The sequence below is a fragment of the Lampetra planeri genome, chromosome 17 (assembly GCF_965212315.1).
Source record: "Lampetra planeri chromosome 17, kcLamPlan1.2.h2, whole genome shotgun sequence".
In the NCBI taxonomy this organism is placed as follows: Eukaryota; Metazoa; Chordata; class Hyperoartia; order Petromyzontiformes; family Petromyzontidae; genus Lampetra; species Lampetra planeri.
This window is the reverse complement of record NC_136123.1, coordinates 5,431,655-5,456,520: the sequence shown is the minus strand read 5'-3', so window position 1 is coordinate 5,456,520 and position 24,866 is coordinate 5,431,655. Positions and strand designations below refer to the sequence as shown.

General features: G+C 45.8%; 1 protein-coding gene across 5 annotated transcripts in view; it reads left to right on the top strand.

Moving 5' to 3' along the window:
* The first annotated feature begins 2,044 nt into the window (after nt 1–2,044).
* SS18 (SS18 subunit of BAF chromatin remodeling complex) overlaps nt 2,045–24,866 on the top strand; it is a 33,527-nt gene continuing 10,705 nt past the window's right edge. For 2 of the 5 annotated variants that reach the window (XM_078601934.1, XM_078601933.1), the window contains exons 1-4: nt 2,045–2,689; nt 18,539–18,615; nt 22,112–22,196; nt 23,622–23,760. In XM_078601934.1, coding sequence (XP_078458060.1) covers nt 2,582–2,689; nt 18,539–18,615; nt 22,112–22,196; nt 23,622–23,760 — 409 coding nt within the window. In that variant the 5' untranslated portion in view covers nt 2,045–2,581. Of the gene's footprint in view, nt 2,690–6,795; nt 7,111–10,075; nt 10,158–11,840; nt 12,000–18,538; nt 18,616–22,111; nt 22,197–23,621; nt 23,761–24,866 lie in introns of those variants that run through there. The other 3 variants (XM_078601936.1, XM_078601935.1, XM_078601938.1) reach the window with 3 other exon arrangements.

The following is a 24,866-nucleotide window of genomic DNA, read 5'->3' as shown; positions in this document are numbered from 1 at the left end:
CCACCACGAAGTATACATTCTGGTGTTTTGTGAATGTTTTTGTATCTGCAACAGTTCAATGTTCCACTTTCCACGATCTTGCGTGGCACCAGTGATCTGCAGACCACTGGTTGGGAACCACTGGTTTAACATGATACTTTAGGGTTAGCGGTTTGGGGTTAAGAGTTTCGGGGTTAGGATTTAGGGTTGGGGTTAGGGTTAAGGTTAGTTGTCTTGACCACTTTTCTTGCTACGAATCTGCGATGACAATAATCTCGGCCGAATGTTCTATGGTCAAGCTATGCCTGCAAGTAGTAACTGGACTTCAGTACGTGCAGGATAGCTGAATTATGTAAACGACTCTTGTGACTTGTTACATCAGCATAATTTTTATTTTCCATTCCATTGCGGCGAAATGTGTACATAAAACCACTATTAACATACAGTGGTGCGTTATTGACTTGATAGTCATGTTAACACTGCAGTTATAAAATTTTTAATAAAACTGATTCTACAATAATTACGTACATTTTGTTGTTGTAGTTTCGTATATATATATTACTTGCAACTTGTGGGTGGAGTGGTTTGCACTTTGTGCTGTGAACCTGGATATTTAAGTTCGATTTTGGACAGGGCTAACATCAGTGACGAGTAATGAACGAGTCATGTGCCCCTTCACCTAACATCTGACTTAACCAAGTCGCACTGATAAGCATAAAAATATAGTCAAAGACCTCCATGATCATCGTGGAATGGGGAGGCCTTTATCTAGCAGTGTATGTATTAAGGGCTGTGTAAAATAGTGGGTTGCAATCAATTACATCGTCAATTAATGAATAGACTAGGGGATGTTTTACGAATTAAATTGAAAATTTTGCAAAATGCCTGGAAAAAAACCCACGCAAATGGGAGAACACATACACAGCCGCAGACAAGTCATAACCTACTTGCTGTACTACTTCCTTTGTCATCACTTTGTTGGACAGAAGGCAGGTTGGTGTCTTGTGTCAGACTCGCATCTGCAAGACGTATTCCACTCTGCTAATGTATGATGTGCAATTGTGACTTTCTATATTATCACTACATATTTGGGTCCTATATGAAGATAAAAAAACTAATATTTGAGTGACACTAAAATATTTTCCAATGTCTATCCAATGTGTTGTGCGCGACATAAAAAAATATCACTTCATCACTCCGGTCCTCACTTTCCAATCTCAAACACTGCAATAAAAGTATACTTTTCCAATCTATGAATTGTCATGGTTTCGGGTCACGATTCCATGGAAGAAAATACAAATCGATGTTTTGTGAATGCTTTCAATTGTATTGCGGATCGCATTTGTAGCGTGTGTAGTCTCGTTTATATTGGCTGTTATGTTGTCTGTAATATCTCGCCTCTCATTCATTACACGAGTCCAGATGTAACCTTTGCATCACATTTGCATATATCAAACGTCCAGTAATTTGTCAATCCGCAGCTGAATAGATTGTGGGGAGTTATTTGAACATACTTCACCATGCTGGTCATTGCAGGTTGAATCTTTATTCATATCCAAATTTTTATGAATCGATTAATGATCTGGTTCAAAGCAATACATGCAAGCATACACACATCCCACACAACCTAGAAAATGTAGGGAATGCGTTGACAGTCGTGCACACGTGGTGCACATTTCTCCAAAGAGAGGGCAATAGAATTTCAGAGCAGGCATCTTCAACGAAGGACCCATTGCCCGAAACGTCGTCCTGATACATCCACAACCAGTTCATTCTAACAATGCGTTCATTGTATACATGTCGCGTTTGTTGTAACTTAAATATCACCCGGATGGCTGTGTCTATACAGCCTTCTTTCTTCCTTGCTAGCTAAATGGGAGCACATGTGCTCTCAGTGCCCGCCTATCCCGCCCTCTGGGCGGAGGCTGAGCGGACTGCACCATTCGTCCTGCAGGGGAAGGGGAAGAGGAGGAGGAGGAATTATCGAGATATTCTCCATACAGGCACGGGGTTGGTGGGGTTGGTGGGGTGGGTGGGAGATGAACATTGAGCTGGAGGGCTTTTTTTTCACGGACGGGACCGACTCGACTTGAAGACCGCCCTCTCTCTCTGCCTTTTGTCACCGGATCCCTTTAATTGCCTGGGAGACACGGTGAGCGACATCGTCCGCTTGGAGGCGCCTTGCCTCCGCCGGATATAAGAAAGAGAGAGAGAGAAAAAGTGTCCGTGTTTGTTGGGGAGGAGGAGGAGGGAGGGGTGCGAGAGATGGGCCAAGCCGGGCGGCAGAGGGGAGGGTGCAACTCTGAAAAGATGAAAACCCTAGTGCCTTGAATTCACAGCTCCATCCTCAGCCAGCACCACCACCAACCAACCAACCACCACCACCAGCTGCAAAATCAGCCAGCAGAAGCAGCACGAAGGCTCATTTCCCCCCTCTCCTTAGCCGTGTCTCCATTCTCTCAGCCCTGGTCGAGTCGGTGGTCTTTCTCGCAACCACACAGACAGACCACAAGAGAGAGAGAGATACACACGCACCAACAGCAAGCAGCAGCAGCAGCATCACCACGAGAAGCAAATCCAGCAGCAGACAGAGCAGACAGCCATGTCCCTGGCGTTTGTCGCATCCCGGCAGCAACAACAACAACAGCAGCAACAACAACAGCAGCAGCAGCGAAGCAAGAGTGAGGTTAGCCAGGCGAGCATCCAGAAGGTGAGAGGCTGTGGGGGAGGGGACGTGAGATGAATGTTGCTGGAAGGGGTTGGGTGATAGGTTAGGTGGGAGGTGGTGTAGTGGGGGGGGGGTGATAGTTTGGGGTTTGGAGATGGTGGTGGATCTGGGTGTTATTTTTTTTTCAGATGAGAGGAGATGGATGGATGGAGGTGGGGAGAGGGGTGGGGGTGAGAGATGTGGTGTTGGGTGGGAGGTGGATGGAGGGGGTGGGTGATGGTGGATGGGCAATGGATTCATTGATTTTGTGATGTATATTGTGGGGGTGGATGTAGGGAGGGAGGATTTTTGGATGTTGCGAGGTTGTGGATGGATGTTGGGAGGATGTGGGTTTGAGTAGTGGGGGGTTTATATAAATACTGTAGGGGTTTGAGTGGTGGGGGGTTTATATAAATACTGTAGGGGTTTGAGTGGTGGGGGGGTTTATATAAATACTGTAGTGATTGCAGAGGGGCTGTGTGGTGGGGGTTTGAGACGTGGGACGTGCGTGTGGTGGTGTTGGGAGATTGGGCCCATGTCTGTGGCGGCGGCCGGGTGGAGGGGATGAGGTTGTGGGTGTGGGGAGGATGCTGGGTTAGTTGGTGGGTGGGTAGGTTTTTTGGTGGGTGGTGGGTGGTGGTGGGTGGGTAGGTTTTTGGTGGTGGGTGGGTAGGTTTTTGGTGGGTAGATTTTTGGTGGGTGGTGGTGGGTGGGTAGGTTTTTGGTGGGTGGGTGGGTGGTGGTGGATTTTTGGTGGGTGGTGGTGGGTGGGTAGGTTTTTGGTGGGTGGTGATGGGTGGGTAGGTTTTTGGTGGGTGGGTGGGTAGGTTTTTGGTGGGTGGTGGGTGGTGGTGGGTGGGTAGGTTTTTGGTGGGTGGGTGGTGGTGGGTGGATAGGTTTTTGGTGGGTGGGTAGGTTTTTGGTGGGTGGTGGTGGTGGGTGGGTGTTTGAATCGTGTTTGGGGGAGGGGACGCGGGTGAGAATGAATGGGGGGTGGGGTGCACACGCTGGTGAGAGAAAGAAGACCACGGGAGGATCGGATGGGGGGGGGGTATGCACGGATGGCTTCTCTTTGGACGTGCGCAGCAGCAGTGTTGCACACTGAAATAAATTCTCCACGTGAAATCTGTGCGTGTGTGGGTCACCGAGCGCGTGTGTGTCTACCCCAGTAACGATGGCCCCGTGTGTGTGTGTGAAGCTGCCGCGCTATAAACGCCCTTGTACGTGCCGAGTGTTTTGAGAAGGCGTGGTGGTTGTTGTTGTTGGTGGTGGTGGAGGGAGGATGTGTGTGTGTGTGAGCAATCGATGTGTATACAACCGCGTGTGTGTCGTGTGTGTGTGTGCTTGCCGAGGCCAAATAGCTGCGTATTGTTAATGCACTGCCACGTGTGTGGGTGTTGGTGGTACCTTGTGGCAATACCAAGTACACGTACAGGACATACTCTCATACCTGTCAACCCATACGGTTTACCCGTATTCTTGTACAGGGAAATTGAGTACAAATTTTTTTAGTCTTAATTGTTTGCGTTTCTCACCTTGTGATAGGATATCGTAGGATGCACGTTGAGAATTATAAGGGGCACGGAGTGACACACGAGGTCTGAATTTGTCTGTGATAAGTGAGGGCATTGACGAGGCGTTGACGGGTATGATGAACTCTGCTGTGTGCGAGGGTTGGTGCTGTCGGACTGTGACTCCACACTGCTGGGTAAAGGCCTCCCCAATGTCCTTCCACTCCTTCCTGTCTTGAGCCATTGTACAGTGGTAGTGGGGTCAATGGGGCATCCCCAGTAAACAACGTGAACCAACGTTGACCCAACATCAACCAACGTTGGTTGGCCAACGTTGCCCCAACGTTGCCCCAACACCAACCAACGTTGCCCCAACGTTGCCCCAACACCAACCAACATTGGCCCAACGTTGCCCCAACGTTGCCCCAACGTTGCCCCAACACCAACCAACGTTGGCCCAACGTTGACCCAACGTTGCCCCAACACCAACCAACATTGGCCCAACATCGTCCAACGTTGGTTGTGTGTGTTGTGTGTAAAGGAGATTTTTGGTGCTTTTGTGTTGATTGTGTGTGGTCGATTGTGAATGTATGTCGCTATTTTGTGTATGTTTAACCGTACAAGGTGTGTAGTAAAGTGTGTATGTCGGTAGATAACTGTTGTTCGTCAGTATTGTGTTGGTTTGCTGTGTTTTGTCTGTGCTGCTAATTTGTACGGACTGTAGGTGTTTGTGTAATGTGTGTAATTAATACTGTGGTTAATGTTTGTGTTGGTGGTGTGTATTGTTGTTGTGTGTTACTGCCTAGCTCGTGTGGACAGTGTCAATAATTTAGTGTGTATTAGTGGTGAGTGTGGTTATACACGTGTAATTTTGTTGACTTTTTGGATTGTAACTGTGTCAATGTAGATGTTGTAAATGATTGTGTTTCTTTGTGTAAACGTGTTACGAGTTTGTATAACCTGTTACATATCTACGGTGTGTACATGTGTTGATAGTTGCTAATGAATTGTGACCTCTGCATTGCATGTTTGAATATCTGTTATGTATCATTGTCTGAGCCAGTGTTTTAATAGCCAGTCAATGTGTGTGTTGCCAGCTTGTATAAACTAACTTGCTAGTTCCCATGACCCTCTTGTACAGTGTGTATATATTGTATGCATGAAATAGTTTCGCGACAAATAACTCGGAAGGAATAAAATAAATATCATGAGCGACGTTTCGGGCAATGGCCCTTCATAGCACTGAAATAGGACGTAAAGAGTTGAAGATTGCACTTCAGCACCATGGGGGCCTGATAAGAATTACATTTTAAATGTTTGTTCCTGATTATCACTTTTAAACAGGCATATGAATGAATAGTTTTAGCACTTTATGCCCTAGCCAATGCATGCATGTGTACTGTCACTCCTGTGTATGTACATAGAGTGTTTGCTTGTCCTAGCCAATGCGTGTGTGTGTATGTATGTACACATACACAAGACAAATACTACAGTACTGTACATATAGGACACACAATAACAACCATCGCCATTCGCCAGTAAGTGGTGGTAACGTCAACACGGCGCTTGTACCAGGCTATGTGCACTATAGCACAAACACAGGCATCTGGCCATAACATCCAACAATCGTGACAACAATGCACATGAATTCGCTAGGCCAGGCATAGACAGACACGACTCGTGTATGGAAATGTAGTCAGTAGTCACTGCTCTGTACACATATCCTGTGTGGTGTGTGTAGTGCCTGTGTGTGGTGTGTGGTGTGTGTAGTGCCTGTGTGTGTGTGTGGTGCCTGTGTGTGGTGTGTGGTGTTTGTGTGTGTTGTGTGGTGTTTGTGTGTGTGTGGTGTGTGTAGTGCCTGTGTGTGTGTGTTGTGTGTGTGGTGTGTGTGTGGTGCCTGTGTGTGTGTGTTGTGTTTTGTGTGTGGTGCCTGTGTGTGGTGTGTGTGTGGTGCCTGTGTGTGGTGCCTGTGTGTGTGGTGCCTATGTGTGTGTATTGTGTGGTGTGTGTGGTGTGCTGTTACTGTTGTGTGTTACTGTTGTGTGTACGCATGCCGGTGTGTGTGTAGAGGAGGAGGTGGAGGGGCGTTTCACGGACAGGTTCCGCCTCTGTGGCATTTATCCACAAGCCCCAAGCAAGTGGCCGTGAGATGCTGCTGCTGCTGCCTGGGCTTGAGAGGGCCGTGCCCACGTGGTTAAGATAGCAGAGAGGAGCCCCAGACTCGCCCACAGGGTCGGCGGGGGGAGGCCTCGTGGTGGTGGTGGTTGGGGTGGGTTGGGGTGGGGGTAGTGGTGGTGGTTGGGGTGGATAATTGGGGGTGGTGGTAGTGGTGGTGGTGGTTGGGGTGGATTATTGGGGGTGGTGGTGGTTGGGGTGGATTTTTGGGGGTGGGGGTAGTGGTGGTGGTTGGGGTTGGAGTGGATTATTGGGGGTGGTGGTAGTGGTGGTAGGGGTGGGGGTAGTGGTGGTGGTGGTGTAAGGGGTGGGGGTCGTGGTGGTGGTTGGAGTGGATTATTGGGGGTAGTGGTGGTGGTGGTAGGGGTGGGGGTAGTGGTGGTGGTGTAAGGGGTGGGGGTCGTGGTGGTGGTTGGAGTGGATTATTGGGGGTGGGGGTAGTGGTGGTGGTGGTAGGGGGTGCTGCTGCTGCTTCTGCTTCATAGCAGCCTAGACACCCTGACTGCTGCCTGCCTGCTGCTCGGGGGAAGGAGACGGACAGACACACAGAGAGAGAGAGAGGGAGGCAGCAGGAGACTGCTCGTGTGTGTGATAGAGAAGGAGGAGAAGAGAGAGAGACAGGGGTTGAGAGTGGACCCGGCCATGTTGGCTACAGAGTACGATGTACGAAGTGTCCCTTCGGCCAACACTGGCCTAGGTCCTCCCGGAGAGCCGTACTACAGCAGCTCCATTCAGAGGGTAAGCAAGCAAGGGGGGGGCATGGTGGTGGTGATGATGATGTGATGGTGGTGGTGTATTTTGTAGGGGTGTTGAATGGGGAGGAAGGGGGGGACATACATGCTGCAACATCACTACAACCACCACTACTATCTCACCAGTCTATACCCCACCATACACAACATGCTGTGGTCTGTGTTGTGTGTGGGGTGTTCTTGTTGTTTTTGTCTTGCTGGGCAGTGGACGCCATTGGTAACCCCCGTGGTGGTGAGGGCTGATGGCTGCTCACATGGGTACAGTGCTGCGTGTAGTGGCCTTGCTAACGTTCTTACTTGTGTGCGATTGTATTATCGGACTTGGTGCTGTGTATGTATTGTACTGATGTGTGTGTGTTACAAAGAACACGTGTGTGTGTGTGTGCGTGTACAATTTACACACACAACGCAACGCACACACGTGTACACGACTGTACTAGCAGTGTTGTGCTATAACATTCACATGTACAGTGCTGGTGATGTGTTATATATGTTAACACTGGACATAATTAACACGTGTTTACATTTAATGTATCATACTTAACGCCACGTGATTACATAAGCAGTACAGTACTAAAACTACGTGTTTTTTTAAACATATAACACGTGTTTACATGTACTAGTGATGTACTAACACTTGTTTACATGTACTAGTGATGTACTAACACGTGTTTACATGTACTAGTGTTGTACTAACACGTGTGTACATGTACTAGTGTTGTACTAACACGTGTGTACATGTACTAGTGTTGTACTAACACGTGTTTACATGCACTAGTGTTGTACTAACACGTGTGTACATGTACTAGTGTTGTACTAACACGTGTGTACATGTACTAGTGTTGTACTAACACGTGTTTACATGTACTAGTAGTGTACTAACACGTGTGTACATGTACTAGTGTTGTACTAACACGTGTGTACATGTACTAGTGTTGTACTAACACGTGTTTACATGCACTAGTGTTGTACTAACACGTGTGTACATGTACTAGTTATGTACTAACACGTGTTTACATGTACTAGTGTTGTACTAACACGTGTTTACATGTACTAGTAGTGTACTAACACGTGTGTACATGTACTAGTGTTGTACTAACACGTGTGTACATGTACTAGTGTTGTACTAACACGTGTGTACATGTACTAGTGTTGTACTAACACGTGTGTACATGTACTAGTGTTGTACTAACACGTGTGTACATGTACTAGTGTTGTACTAACACGTGTTTACATGTACTAGTGCTGTACTAACACGTGTTTACATGTACTAGTAGTGTACTAACACGTGTTTACATGTACCAGTGTTGTACTAACACGTGTCTACATGTACTAGTGTTGTACTAACACGTGTTTACATGTACCAGTGTTGTACTAACACGTGTTTACATGTACTAGTGCTGTACTAACACGTGTTTACATGTACTAGTGTTGTACTAACACGTGTGTACATGTACTAGTGTTGTACTAACACGTGTGTACATGCACTAGTGTTGTACTAACACGTGTGTACATGTACTAGTAGTGTACTAACACGTGTTTACATGTACTAGTGTTGTACTAACACGTGTGTACATGCACTAGTGTTGTACTAACACGTGTGTACATGTACTAGTGTTGTACTAACACGTGTGTACATGTACTAGTGTTGTACTAACACGTGTGTACATGTACTAGTGTTGTACTAACACGTGTGTACATGTACTAGTGTTGTACTAACACGTGTTTACATGTACTAGTGTTGTACTAACACGTGTGTACATGTACTAGTGTTGTACTAACACGTGTGTACATGTACTAGTGTTGTACTAACACGTGTTTACATGTACTAGTGTTGTACTAACACGTGTTTACATGTACTAGTGTTGTACTAACACGTGTTTACATGTACTAGTAGTGTACTAACACGTGTGTACATGTACTAGTGTTGTACTAACACGTGTTTACATGTACTAGTAGTGTACTAACACGTGTTTACATGTACTAGTAGTGTACTAACACGTGTGTACATGTACTAGTGTTGTACTAACACGTGTTTACATGTACTAGTAGTGTACTAACACGTGTTTACATGTACTAGTGTTGTACTAACACGTGTGTACATGTACTAGTGTTGTACTAACACGTGTGTACATGTACTAGTGTTGTACTAACACGTGTGTACATGTACTAGTGTTGTACTAACACGTGTTTACATGTACTAGTGTTGTACTAACACGTGTGTACATGTACTAGTGTTGTACTAACACGTGTGTACATGTACTAGTGTTGTACTAACACGTGTGTACATGTACTAGTGTTGTACTAACACGTGTGTACATGTACTAGTGTTGTACTAACACGTGTGTACATGTACTAGTGTTGTACTAACACGTGTTTACATGTACTAGTAGTGTACTAACACGTGTTTACATGTACTAGTAGTGTACTAACACGTGTTTACATGTACTAGTGTTGTACTAACACGTGTGTACATGTACTAGTAGTGTACTAACACGTGTTTACATGTACTAGTGTTGTACTAACACGTGTGTACATGTACTAGTGTTGTACTAACACGTGTTTACATGTACTAGTAGTGTTCTAACACGTGTTTACATGTACTAGTAGTGTACTAACGCTGATGCTTGAGACTAAAATGCTGTAACATGCACAGAACACTACACGTGTGAACACAAATGATACAAACTGCATTACTGACAGCCTTTAAATGTCCACATTCACGGTGATTTTAAACAGCTTGGAACCAGGCCATTACATGCAAGAGCCTGGATTTTATGCTTTTGTGCTTAATGTGTTTTGCAAGGGTTCGTGTTATTTTTGGCTGTAATGTATGTTAACGGGTGCTACTGTGTGTGTGTGGTTCATGTGCAGTGTGTTACATGCGTGTGTGTGTGTTTGTCCTGTTGGGTGGTGGTACCAGTCGTGATTTGTTGCAATTTGTCAATCAGCTGTTGGATGAAGGCCTCCCCAAGTCCACCTTTAAGTCGTCCTATGGATGAGTTGGACCCCCACTTCACACCACGCTGATGAGTGCGATACTGTTGACGGACAATAGTCACGAATTATCATTTCTCGTTGTCAAATCGTGTATATTCTACCGTGATGATTTCATATCTTTCGTTTAAAAAAAAAACATTCTCGCGGATGGAGAACTTCATCCAGCAGTGTATTGACAAATGGGCTGTTACATGCACACAATAAACATAAACTATTGCACCTATACGACATAATAACGGTGCAACGCCAAACATGGAAAGTATAGAGACGCACTTGTACTTTGTTGTGACTTGCAGGGGTTGGTGCCATTGGGGCATTTAATTCACATCCCGGCTTCTGCTTGTGTTGGGACACGTGCTGCTACTATACCACCATGTCCACCACCTGTGTTCGATGCCGTGTAGTAGTATTACTGGTAGGAACCTCCTGGTTACACCAGCCCACAGGGGATTATTGTGTCCGTCGTGCAGGGAGGGGCTGGGTGGGAGGGAGGGGAGGGTGGGGCTGGGTGGGGAGGGGCTGGGTGGGGAGGGTGGGGTGGGGAGGGGCTGGGTGAGGGGTGGGGCTGGGTGGGGAGGGTGGGGAGGGGCTGGGTGGGGAGGGTGGGGAGGGGCTGGGTGGGGGGTGGGAGGGGTAGGGCTGGGTGGGGAGGGGCTGGGTGGGGAGGGTGGGGCTGGGTGGGGGGTGGGAGGGGTAGGGCTGGGTGGTAAGGGGCTGGTCACCACGTGGTGCCCTTATAAAACTCAACGTTTAACCTACTCACGCCGGCTTGTGCCCGCCCTCACAGTCGGGCATATTTGCGGAATACACCACGCCGCCGTTGACCCTGGTCATTGACCGAGCAACCCAACGTTCCTACCATCTCCCTACGCAGGAATGTGTTTAATGTGGTGGGCACAGTAAACACTGCACGGTGCAGCATCTAATGTAACGGAAGAGATTGATTAACGTTGCTTTGTGAAGGTACAACGTCACCTCTTCTATCAAGATGGACTCAGTGGCGATGGTTGGTGGTTAAACTCTTGTTAGATTTGAGAGGTTTTAACCGCAGTAATTTGTCAATTTTGTCACCACACTCGTTTAACAAACAATGTCGGTGTAGAACATTGCGAGTAAAAGCGTCTACAACAGTAAAAGCAGAACCCCGTTTGGTCTCCACTGAATGAATACAAATGTGTTCAAGCCATCAGCATATTGGATATCCAGACATCTATCAAGCTGCCTACCTACTGTGTCATACCTGTCAACCCCTTATCAGTGTCCCTACCTTATTGCAGAAACAATTCACACATTATTGGTCACCCCGTGCCCTTATAAATCTCAACGTTCATCCTAGAAAGTTCCGGCACAAGGGAGAAACACAAACAAATAGACACTTTTTTTTACACGATTTTATTTAACTCGCTCTGTTGTTGTCGTTGTATCCTCAAATCTTGTAACTCACTTTTAACCCACTTCCCAATGTGGTATCGACTGCAAACTTGCTATATTTATGTCATACTGATAACAATGCCATATTCTATCATAAAAAAATCTAATACAAAAATGTTAACGATCTTTTTACACGCTTTCTTTGAACTAACTCTGTCTGTTGTCGTATCCTCAAATCTTATAACTTAATTTTATCCCACTTCCCAATGTGATATCGACTGCAAACTTGGTATAATTATGTCATACTGATGACAATACCATATTCTATAAAAAAAAATTAAAAGAAAGTATTTTTAAACATTAATTTTTATATGTTATCTTTCGGCTTGGGTCTAATTGTCCACGCTCAACTCACGTTGGCTGTCAATCACCACGTCCCCCTTACGTGATGGCAACCTTCGGGGCCACTTCCTGGAGTCGTGGAGTTCTGCCATTACTCCTACGGTACATTTCATTAAAGCGTGTTTTTAAAGAAGTTTTTAAAAATATTACTTATTTGCCCGTATTGAAACGGCTGTACGCCATTTGGACCTGCAAACTCAATTTCCCTGTAAAGGAATACGGGTGAACGGTATGGGTTGACTGATATGTGAGTCTCAACAGCCAGGCTTGTTAAATACATGCTGTCGAGTTGAAAATATGTTTGACAAGAACATTTGGGTCTCTCTCCAAAGCAATATTGATTGTCTACAAACTCACCCGTTAAGTAATAATGGGTAACAGCGTATATGGTGCAGTACTATATAACCCAAACTGATCCGTCTCCATACAGCTGTCATCTGTTAGTTTATAGAGCCAGTGGAATTACTTTCCACATCAGTAGTATCCAGCAGTAGCACCACAGAGGCCAAGTGCAGATTAAAATGAAACATTCGTGATGGTATTGTACAGCAGTCCCTGTTAGTACACGTGCTGCCAAGCACAGCGTGGACACTTTAGGGCTGGCCATCGTGTGTTGGTTGTAAATGTTACGTGGAATAAATGTTGTGCTCTCTAAAGTGATTATCAATTTTTTTTATATTTCATTTCAGACATCTCTTGCAAAAACAAAACACCCGCTTGTAAAAATAGGCTTAAGACTTCCTTTAAAAAATATAAACTAATGTATGTACCTGATAACCCAACTATTTATATCTGTATATACAAGCGATCATCATAACATTCGTTGACATGAATTTGAACTGACAGCAGTGTTTTCAGCATCATTTATACATCTGTAGGGTAAACGTTGGCCTGTGCAGTGTGTGGCTTTTCTCCGGCTTCTCTGTTTTCTTCCTGATTACCGCAGTCTTGAGACTCGATTAGGCTTTTCTTGCTGTACGAATAAAAATAATGTGGTGTTATGAAATATCTTTAACAAAAAAATGTAAACAGAGGGATGTAGTGTGCGCGAGTAGCCGTTATCAAACATGTGGGTTTTCGCCACTGCCAAAGTGTTGCGTTCTGCATTCGAGTCCAAGCTTTGTAACAGGTAAAATTACCGATGATAACTTTGTTGTGTGCACGGCATGCGAGGTGCAGTGAACGGTCTGTAGTTTTGACTTCCAAGCAACCCATGTTTTCGCTGTGCTCAGTACAGTGCCAAGTCCTTTGCAACCAAGTAGTCGTGACCTTTATTTTAAACCAGGAAACAGTCTGTTGAGACTCGGCTTCCCTTTACAAAGTGAAATGCAGTGCTGCGACCATTGGATTTATTTGTATTTACCAAGAGGCTTATCATGGACATATTTTCAAAAATACATCGTGACCAACTGGACTTTTTGGGATCAATTTATTTTGTTCTGGTGTTTGCAATGACTTACTTAAATACACATACGGCCCTTTTTGTCAATCTACTGCCGGATGAGAGCCTGCCCTGCCCTGGCTTTGCCTGTCGCCAGGGGTTATTGTGAAGGTTGGCCAAGGCAGGGAGCATAGACGGGGAGTATAGAAACACAGTCCCATGATGGGTTTTGCCACATTGCCTTGAGCTGTCCACAACATTGTCCCGTGGTAGCCTTTAACATCTGTTAAGGACAAATGGTCATCCCCATCTAACAAGAACAACAACATCTGCCATTCGCCACCAAGTGGCGTTGACGTCACCACGTTGAGGTCACGTGAAGTGGTCGAACGCCGACTGGCGGGTCACGGGACAGACCCAGTTGCCGTGGGTTGACTAAGCACTTATGCAAGCTCAACCCTGCTAGGCTGAAGTATGGTGAGATCGGGTGCATTCTGGGTGATTTGGTCACGGGTGCATATGAAGGGCCCAAAATAACATGTTGGTTAACCTTCGTTTAAGTCCAGTTTTGGATGAGAATGTGTCGTTCTCCGTAATCGAGCAACTGGGCAAATTGCCCTGCCATTGCATCTCGAAAAATGCGGTTTCGTCAACGCTTAAATTTGACCCTTAGAGGATGCAAGAGCTATGGGGCGCCCCTGACGTCTGTTGTGAATTCTATTCAGCGTCTGCCCGCTAATATGAAAACGGGCGCTCATGTGAATGCGAGCCTTGTTCAACTTGCTGACCCTCGCCGCTGGAGAATATCTGTGCAGAGAGAGTGACAGTTCGTGCCTCGACTCCTTTAAAATTAGACTTGCTCCCATAGCTCTTCATCTGCTTGTCTTAAATTAGGCCACAGACGAGCAGTTTAACTTAGAAAAAAGTTGTGCTGTAAATTTTTTTGGGGAACACAATATTACAGTACACGTTCATTCCTTGGGCATCCGTCATATCGACAGTGACATCGGTGATGATTTGTCCCCATGCTTGTTTGGCGCGTCGGTGTGAGGTTAGCGCAATTCGGTGAAGCAAATCTGTAGATATCACGGTTCACGACCGGAAGGTGATTGTTGATAGCAGGCTTCTTGTGATGCCACTCCCTGGGGATTCAGTAACTTTCCACCCTCTACTTGATTTGCTCCATTGCTTGGTGAATTGCACTTTTCCACTAAGTGATCATGGGATCTATGTCCTCCCATTTCCCCACGGAAATATCAGTATCTTTCAGAAGATGCTTAAGCACATCCTTAAACTGAAGGTGTTGTCCTCCATGGCATTTTCTTTGAGGGAGCTCTTCGTTGGCCGCTGCGTTGGGGAAATGTTAACTACATCGCCTGGTGTACAGGAGGTTGTGGGGTTTGATCCCGACCCTGACGCCTGTATATTTGGAGTTTGTATGTTCTCCCCGTTAGGTGGATTTGTCTCCGTGTCCTCCGGGGTTTCCATCCACATTTAGAAACATGTGTCGTATTTGTCTGCTAGAAATGTCCACGTGAGAAGTCATTTCGTTGAGCTATCATTTGTGGCCAGGTCGCTTCAGTAAAATAGCTAAATTGTTCAGTGGGCCATACCAAGTAGACTAAGAATCGTTTATTTTAGTTTTTTTTCGAAGACTGCTTTTAGAATTTGCGCATCATCCATCTGGACTACCTGTGCAGGCAATCTCAGCCGTTTGGCATAAAGGATGTTGCACTACAGAACAATATTAACAAATGCACAGCGTTAATGTAAAAACTAGGTTGTGGGCGTGGGCTATGTTACCGTTGTATTGCAAGATTTTTATTTTCACTTATAAATCGAGAAGCAACGGTAAGACAGTACGTGGATGAGCACTGCACCAACATCAGTAACACACCTCCGTCTCGTTTCCACAAGTCCTACTACCGTGGTTCGTTTTTTGAGAGGACATGTTCTGATTTGGAGAGTGGATAACACACGGTGGAAGTCATTGGTTGGGTTGTGATTGCTCAATTGACACTCGGTTGATTTATTAAGAGACAACCTTTGGTGTTATCCTCATCTAGATATATTCAGAGGTGTTTGTCTCTCATTCCGCTTCATAATAATACGATTCACCAAAGTATAACAAGGATGATCCCTCCCTGTGTGTATGGTCACATTCCCATGTACACTGCCACAATTGTCAAAAAACTTTAGGCCCTGCCAAAGCTGGTAGTTTGTGGGTTTTTTTTACTTTTCGCTGTACGGCACATTCATTATAAATCCACTACACCGTGTACATTTTTACATTGTCGGGCAGATGTACGTGGCATTCCTGGCCAGACTGTTGCAACGCCTTGTCTTGGTTTCAGCCTGAAGCTTATAAGGAGTGCTTGATCAGCACTCCTCCGTGAACTGTACCCAGGCATGACCCTGAGATGGAGTGGGGAGGTGGCGTGTGGACCTTGTTCCTGGGAGGGATTTCAAGGCTTGAAAGTGTTTTATTTTACGTTGCTTCTGTGCTGCAGAACGTTACTGTGGCCCTCGTGTATAACATCACACTGTACACTAGTAACAGCCTCACCGCCTACACAAGTGTTGGAAATACACACTAACGGATCTCAGTAATTTTTTTGCAAATCGACGAGGGTTTTTTTGTATAAATCGCCACGATTGATGTAGTGCATCGCAGCATCGATGGCCTCAGGGTTTGGTCGGCTCGATTGTGACTTTTTCGGTCAACGGAATTGCCTCTTCATGAATGGACTTTTACATCTGTGCATGGACCCTAAACTGCCAGCGCATTTGTCAACTGCGGAATGTAAAGGAATGACATGTCTGCTAATTCTCTGCGAATATTACTCATTCCCTTTGGGAATTGCCAGTGCAGTATTTACAATTTTTTCTGGTAAACACAATGCTAACATTTTTGTTAAAATGATCGTAATCCTCTGAGGCCATTTGATTTAAAATATATTCATGTCCTCAAGAAAAAATGGGCAGGCTTCTTAAATCCCCCCGCCAATCACCGTTAGTCGATTGGCAGATCGTGTGTGGTGGGGAAAAGTGTGCGTATTCCCATCTGGCAAAACTTTTTACCATAATGGAAGAGTAGGCCAAAGAGGGTGCTGCGGTAGCGAGATGTTAACTACCTCGCCTGGTATACAGGAGATTGTGGGTTTGATCCCGACCCTGACGCCTGCTGTATATATTTGGAGTTTGCATGCCTCTCCTCTCCAGGTTCTTCAGTCTTTCCCTCCACTTTTAGAAACATGCGTTTAGAGTATTTGGCTGCTATAAATTTCCACATTGATAAGCCTCTTCGTTGAGCTATCATTTATGGCCAGGCCGCTTATGAAAAGAGCTATAAAGCCCATTGGGGCCTTACCTGGTCAAATTAAAAGTGAGTTAGTAGGCCCATACAACCTCTAGGGGGGCACTAGAGTTTTCTCTTGTGGAGATGCTGCTGTCAGCAGTGGCATGTTCACGGTAATTGCAGAGCTGCACCATTACCTCGCTTTGCAGGAACACATTCACACTCTTGGTGCGTTTTCGCTATTTGGTGGCTTCAGACACGCAGATTGAGTCGTGCTGAGCAAAAGTGAAAGAGACACGGCCAATGAGCCGCAACAAAGGATTAATAAATCGTAATTGTCCATTCCCTGGGGTGATTCTGCTCCAAGGGCAGTGTAAGTATGAGCAGAACAACTGTGGTTGTGTGTGGGGGGGGACTTCTTGGCTCACGTTACTTCACAGGCAACTCCTCTGCCATGTGTACATTCGGAAAGTAGGATGATGTGGTGTTGCTCGCTGTGCTGAAACATTGGTTTCAACTGGGGACCAAAGGTTCGGAATGTTCAAGCTTCTCTCTGTGCTTAGTCTCCATGACCAGACTTACATGTGGCGTGTTTGCTGGTTTAACTCACCATCGCTGACCGGAGAGAGACCGCTTTATTATGCCTATCGGATATATGCACAGGCTTAAAAATAGTCTACTCAACAGACAGAAAAAAAAGAAAAACAATCGGGTAATAGTTACATCTAAAGTATTTTCACTTTAAATTTCGATTTAAAGCTTTCGTGACTGCAGGGATTCATCTTCTTGGTTCTATCGGTAAAGTCACGTAGAAGGGAAATAAAATAATAAAAAGAAAACATAATAAAATACAATTCTCACGACGTTTACAGCCCTGTTTTGTCGGAAAGACAGCGTCTTCAGACGCTGTCTTTCCGACAGCCCTGTTCTTCACCTGAGGACGGCTGCTTGCGTTGTGGCCGAAACGCCGTGAGAATTGTATTTTATGATGTTTTATTTTTATTATTTTATTATTTCCCTTCGACGTGACTTTACCGATAGAACCAAGAATATATTTTCACTTTGCTGACTGCAATGTGTTTTTTTTTTACCTGAAAAGCATACTTTCAATGCCCAAATGCTGAAGTGAAAATGTTTTGTTTGTAGCATTTCCAATGGTAGATATAATGGACCTCAATACGGTAATACGGCAATGGTAACTGTGAAATATTTTTTAACGTTCAAAATACGTGTATAGATTTGTGTGTAATATTAAAACACATGTAAGCCAAGTTTATACAAATGGCACTCAGAGATGAATATTACGACAGACTGTATCTGCCCCACAAGAGCAACGTGAGTCACCGAATAAAATTGTGATCCTGAAACCAAGTTAGTAGAATGGTGGAGCAGCATTGTGTGAACTTTTGTCTCGCCGTATGTTACCAGCCATGCTAATCGGAGGTGCGGAATCGTTACATCCTTGTTCTCAATAGTCTAACCTAGTAATTACCTGGTTTACATTTCACATTCCTTTCAAATACTGTAGAGAACGTGCCATTTTATTTTAATTAAAGCTACAGTATTTGGAAAAATTATAGGATGAATAAACGTCCATCCGTAGGTAGGATACGTCCTACGAATGTATCCTATTTGCAAACAGGATGTACCGGTACATTTGTATGCATTGTGTTGAGTAAATGCATTTAGAATACGGTTAATACATTTTAAGGAGAAGTAAGTCACGTGTGATGGATTTTGTCCATTTACAGAGTTTTAATCGGGAGGCTGCTCTAAAAACAAGGCATTTATCACTACACCACAGTAGTGGTGGACATTAAAAGAGTAATTTCCACTTTGGAAAATGGTAAATTGACTTTATTCGAATACATGGAGTTGTCATTTTAAAAAAACATGTAAACTCGGTGCATGTTGAACATTTGTTTTTTAAGAGAGTTCTAAATGCACGCATGTATCCTGCAGATGTTGGATGAAAACAACCACCTCATCCAATGCATCCTGGACTACCAGAGCAAGGGCAAGACATCGGAGTGCTCGCAGTGAGTCCCTCCCTCCCTCCACAAATCCAAGTTGTTCTTTTTGTAACGTGATGTTTATGTGACTTGTCCTGTTTTTTTATAAGAGGGTAAGGAGTAGGAGAACGAAACAAGAGGGTGCTCAACATTACACATTTATGACAACATGCATTTAGTTTGTTTTCTTTCTCCTGCACCTCCGATTAGCACGGTTGGCTACGTACGGTGCGATATGAGCTCTACATACGTACAACATCTTCTTCTTCTTTCGTATAGTGAGGAGGGAGTTGATCAGCCACATTTCCCTGTTCATTTTTACCAGGTTGCTGGGTGCGCCAGTGGACGGCTTAAGGGGTAGCCTGGTCAATATCTAAAATGCTGCCGGTGAATGGTCGAAGTTGGCAGTGGTGTTGCTGTTTGGTCCATGATTTCCAATTGGCGAAAGAGATGGCTGCATTTGCTGTGAGATGAGCATCAATGAGATAATGTACATGTACAGCTCCCTGTCTATCCACTGCTGAATGATCCCTCCCCTTGGGAGCATAGAGAGAATAGCAAGTGTACTTTGTTGCAATGCCCTCTGTTGCCCGCCAAGTATCACTGGTATAGTCGACAACCTTATGACCATGGGGATCCTAGGGTGATGTTCACTTATCCAAGAAGTAGCAATGTTCAAACCTGCGTAGCTTCTGAATTATGACAAGATCGGGCATAATCCAGATGGTTTGGTCAAAGACAAACAGGGTTAGAAAAAAAAATTTCACATTAAGATGGAGAACTTGTGCTTATTTGTGTGACATGTTTACCGATGTGACCTAATTTCTATTTGAATGGCAAAGCAGTTTGGTGAATGTGGAAAGGCGTAGCGTGGTGTGGTGCTTAGGTTGAAGGGTGGGCAACCATGTGGCACTGCGGTAACTTCAATAGGCCTCTTCTGAAGTGCCAGATGGGACTTCTTCACACTCTTCATAGTTTACCACTTGTTAATTATCCAATATATATTTATACAATGTAGTAGTCCACCGTGTTGAACTGAGTTGAATTGCGTGAAAAAACAAGCTTACACGAGGGATTCCGTGAGTGCTTATTGATAACCAAGCTGAGATCTTCGATGTGCTACGTTTTGCGAATCTTCTTTAAGCACATCCATCTGTCCATATTTCAACCCACATTGTCGGTGGTGCTGGTTAAGTGCTCTAACGCGGCCATTGTGCACCTCCTGTTCCCCTCCAGTCCATAAAGCCGCCTTGATGTAGCAAAGCCGGCCTTTTGCCTCGATTGTTATCGTGTGAGACTTGCGACGCCTACGTCTGCTATAAAGGCAGGTTCAGAGAGAGAGAGAGAGAAAATCAGAGCTTGTCCTCAAATCAACGTGGATATATATGGGCATGTTCCGCATTGAACAGTGTTCTCTTGGTGACCTTTAAATAAAATAAAACATTGGAAATGCACTCCTGAAGCTCAAGAAACTGAACCCACGCGCAGAGAGATGCTGACTTGTTGTTAACTGTGCCTCTACGCTGCGTGTAATAATTATCGGGTTCTATGAAGAAAACATACTGGACCAGGGAACCCTGGAATTAGCCGGGTTTTTTAGGACACGCTGTAGCTCCAATTGCTGCACTTAGTTTAATTAGCCTTCGGTTGTAGTGGTGGCTCGACAAAAGGCTCAACGGTGTGACGATGCATCGATTAGTCGATGAATAGATGCGTGGAGTCGCGTGTGTGAGAACGGATACATTTCATTTTGAGCAAATTGTGCGAATCTGATATGCCCCTGTGTGACATTTAGGCTCGCGGAGAAAATAAAACTGTTTAAATGAGACGGAAAAAACCCCCCAAGATACAATACATATGAGATGGCTAAAACAACATGAAAATAATTCATTCTTGTGTAGAATTGTGACAGTTAAATCTGCTGGGGGTGGGATCAGGTTTGGGGTGGGGTGGGTGAATTGTTACGCCCCTGTTTGGTCTGTTGGAGAGCTTTTGTTGAATGTGTTTCTTGTTGAACAGCTGTCCACTGGCTCCTAACCTAGGAGCCAGTGTTTATTCACGTTTTGCACCTGCACGGCTTGTCTGCCTTGATTTTCTCACCTCCGAGCTGTGGTTTTTAAATTGATCCCGGCTTTGGGTGTGCCTGAATGTGCGTGTGTTCTGGCCAGGCCGACGCTGTGCTAGTGTTTTTACTGTGGTTTTTTTGTGCGAGCCTGTGAGCGGGCACGTATGCGTGTGTGTTGTGGGGTGTGGCGGTTCAGCAGTTATCCCATTACCGCGCAATCCCAAGGATACTGTAATATTCCTGGCTTTGCATAATGCGGAGCGGTAGTGTAGCGGTTAGCACGCTACAAACCCAGCGCCTTGAGTTAGATTCCCGCTCATGGCCAACGCCAGTGACAATTATCTGAACCGGTCCTGGGGCCTCTCCTAGGTTAAGTCCGCCTCAAATGAGAACCTACTTGCTTTGCATAAACATTGCCACTAGGGAGACAAAGGCGGCCGGGCGTGGTGCCGGACGCCCACCACTTCGTGTGCCGTTCCGGCCTTCATAACTGCTCGCAAACAGCACTTGCCCCTACAGTCTGTTAAAGGCTATATGGGGGATCTTTGCCTTGATTTTCGTTGTGTGGGTGTGGCGGTTCACAGTTAGCGAATTACAACACGTTCCCGACGGTACATAATTACTATGAAATTCCTGGCTTTGCACAAATGCAGCAGTTTGTATCTACTTTGCCATGGAACCCACCCTGAGGTGAACTTGGCATTTAACAAGAACCTAGTGCATTGTGGCAACACAATTACTGTCCTGGTGAGGCGCTCATCTCTCTGCTCCCTCACCATTCACACCCTTCTCACACTACAGTTGATCCAAAATGCCGCTGCTAGACTTCTCGCCCATAACCATAACTACCTTACCCCCAATACTCCAATCTATCTCCACTACTTGCCAATCATATCCTGGATTCATTTCAAGATTGCACTCGCCGACTTCAAGTTCCTCCATGGACTCGCCCCTGCCTAACTCTCCCTTCACGTCTCCCTCTACGCCACCCTGCACTCTCTCTGCTCCAGCAACCAAAGCTTTCTGTGTAAGAGCCTGGTCCAACCTTCACTAAGTGGCAGGTCGCTCACTCTCCCCTGCTGCCCCCCCCCGTATTTTGGAACTCCCTTCCCCCCCCAGCAATGTGCTTTCAACTCCCTGACCCTGTTCAAATCCAGGCTCTAGGCCTTGTTCATCTGCTCCTGACTGATGACTGCCTCTGTCTGTAAAATAAGTTTTGACAACTCTGTCTGTTCTTGCCTTGAAATACTGGCACTTGTAGATGCTCTACAAATATAATTTGTGTTTACAGTATCAGTACTTGCGTGACAATTGTATCTGGCTTGGACTGACTCCACCACCCCGTTATATGCCATAAATGGGTGTTCACGAACAGCGCAACACTTTTTCCAAAGGTCTTAACATGGATCTGTATGTATATTTGTGTGTGTGTGTGCTTGCGGTGTTTACGTTTGACAGGTACCAGCAAATGCTGCACAGGAACCTGGTTTACTTGGCAACCTTGGCCGACTCGAGTCAGAACTCACAGTCCTTACTGCCCACGGTAAGCCGAAGGGGCACGGTGAGGAGCAACAGGCTCGTCACGGTGCATTGAGTCATCGTTTTAAAGCGATTCTCATCTCGCACAATGTGTCTGCATATCATCTGTATGTAACAACGAATGGCGTACGATTTATGCGAATAAGATTTGATTTATACAGACACTACAAACGAGACGGTGCAAACGCGGTAGAACAAACAAGATGGGCGGTACAAATGAGAGGCACGCAATATACAACTCGGTACGAATGGGAACAAAAAAAGAATTGATCCTGGGATTCGATTGTGACTCTGAATTGTGGTGATTAATCAAATCGCCGGTAGGGGAGGGGCGACAGGAGGGGGGGGGGGGGTTGTGTGTGGTGAAGGTAGGAACCGTTACATGCTTGGTGAGCAATGTATGGCCACCAGAGGCCAGAGGTCGCAATCGGGTACCCGATACCCGTACCCTACCCGATACCCGGGTACGGGTAGGCCGTGAGTCACTGGTGAGTAACCGTTTGTCACACATTTCCCAACGTCTTGTCTCTTCTCACAATTCAAGTTCCTAGAATCAACCCACCCGCGCCTGCAACATGGCTTCATCCCAGAGGTCGCAATCAGGTACCCGATACCCGTACCCTACCCGGTCGGGTATCGGGTAGGGGTAACCCGTACCCTACCCGGCCGGGTATCGGGTACGGAATCAAAACCCGTTTGCGACCTCTGAAAGAGACATGACTAATGTCAGCAGAACGCTCTCCTGTTTTTTTTACACGCTTTGATTTAACTCACTTCGTCTGTTGTAGCCTCCAAAAATAAATCTTGTAACTCAATTTTTACACACTTCCCAAAGTGCTATCGACTGCAAACGTGGTATAGCGATGTCATACTGATGACAGCACGATATTCTATCATAAAAAAATCCAAAACATATTTTAAAACTTTTTACACGCTTTTATTTAACTTGCTGTATGTGTTGTCGTATCCAAAAATATTGTAACTCAATTTCAACCGTATTCCCAATGTCGTATCGACTGCAAACTTTGTATAGCTGTGTCATACTGATGACAATACTATATTCTATCATTAAAAATAAATATATTTATATTTTTAAACAATCTTTTTAACGGTTCTAATTGTCCACGCTCAACTCACGTTGCCTGTAAATCACCACGTGGTCCCTTACGTCACGGCAAGCCTCGGGGAGCCATGCCCAGGGGCGGGGGGGGGGTGGAAGGAGGGGAGGGGCGATGGGGGAAGGGGGCAGGGGGAGGGTCAGCTCGGACAGTACATTTCATTAAAGCGTGTTTTAAAAAAAATATATTTTTTAATATTTTATTTTAACGTTGAAACTGAAATCTTGAGTTGGGGTCGGGGCGAAGGTTAGCCTGAATCCTACTGCGAATGGAGCCAATTTTTTGCCTCTTGTGTCTCTCTCTACCTTCAGCTGCCAAACCAGAGTCTTGGGATGGGGGCTGGTGGAGGCCTTCCTCCCGGAGGAGCTCCCCACTCGCAGAGCCTGCCTCCTGATCCTGCGCCCCCACCCCCACACATGCAGGGCCCAATGAGCAACGGACACATGGCTGGTATGGAAGGCACCCCACGTTGCACACCATGTACACACCGTACGCACAACACGTGCGTATTCGTACGCCGCACACCCACCACCTCGCGAACTCGCCTCGTATATACTTCCCACCACGCGTCCACACTTCCCACCACGCGTCCACCACGCGTCCACCACACGTCGTCACCGCACACTGCACACCAAGCGCACACCGCCATGCACTCGCCACACATTGAGCACACGCATACTGTACACATCCACCACACGTTGTCACTGCACACCAAGCGCACACTGCCATGCACTTGCTACACATTGAGCACACGCACACTGTACACATCCACCACACGTTGTCACTGCACACCAAGCACACACCGCCATGCACTTGCTACACATTGAGCACACGCACACTACACACATCCACCACACGTTGCCAACACGTACACCCTGCACACCAACTGGACACTTGCTCCACACACTTTAGCACACCAACCACACACACACGGCACATGCACACACCTCTGACAGGTGCCCACATTTTAATTTCTACCATTTCATCGGTGGTAGCTCAATGATTGAAAACTGGAATTTTGGTGCTGGTGAGCCACCCATCTGAAAATGACACTCAAACGAAAATAAAAAAAAACATAGCGCTGTTTGGGTTTTGTAAGAAACTGGTTGGACCAGAAGCTCTCTCTACACTTTCTCTTAAAGTTACGGTCGCTCCACCTCTTCTGCGCAAAGTGGCGGCTCTGACAGCCGGTCGCTCGTAACCGGGGTGGGTTGAAAAAAAGAACGGTTTTCTGTCTGGCCGTGTGTGTTTTAAAAAATTTTTTTTTTTCAAGTTGGCCCTATTTGGCCTCAGGATCGCAAACAGACTTGAGCAAGGGTGGAAATTACCTGCTCCCTGTGGGGAGTGGCCCCGTATCCGGGTAGACGGGTGCGGCACCGTGCCGTCTGAAGAGAAGTCTTAAACCCACTTATTATTCTCAGCTTGATCCCCATTATTGAGTCTTACTTTCTCTTGTTGGGCGTTTCTTTCAAATAGCGGAGCTGGTCCTGAGAGTTTACGTCAGAGGGTTCTCCATTTATGGTCCGTTGTATTTCTCTTTTTATTCTGCCATGTAA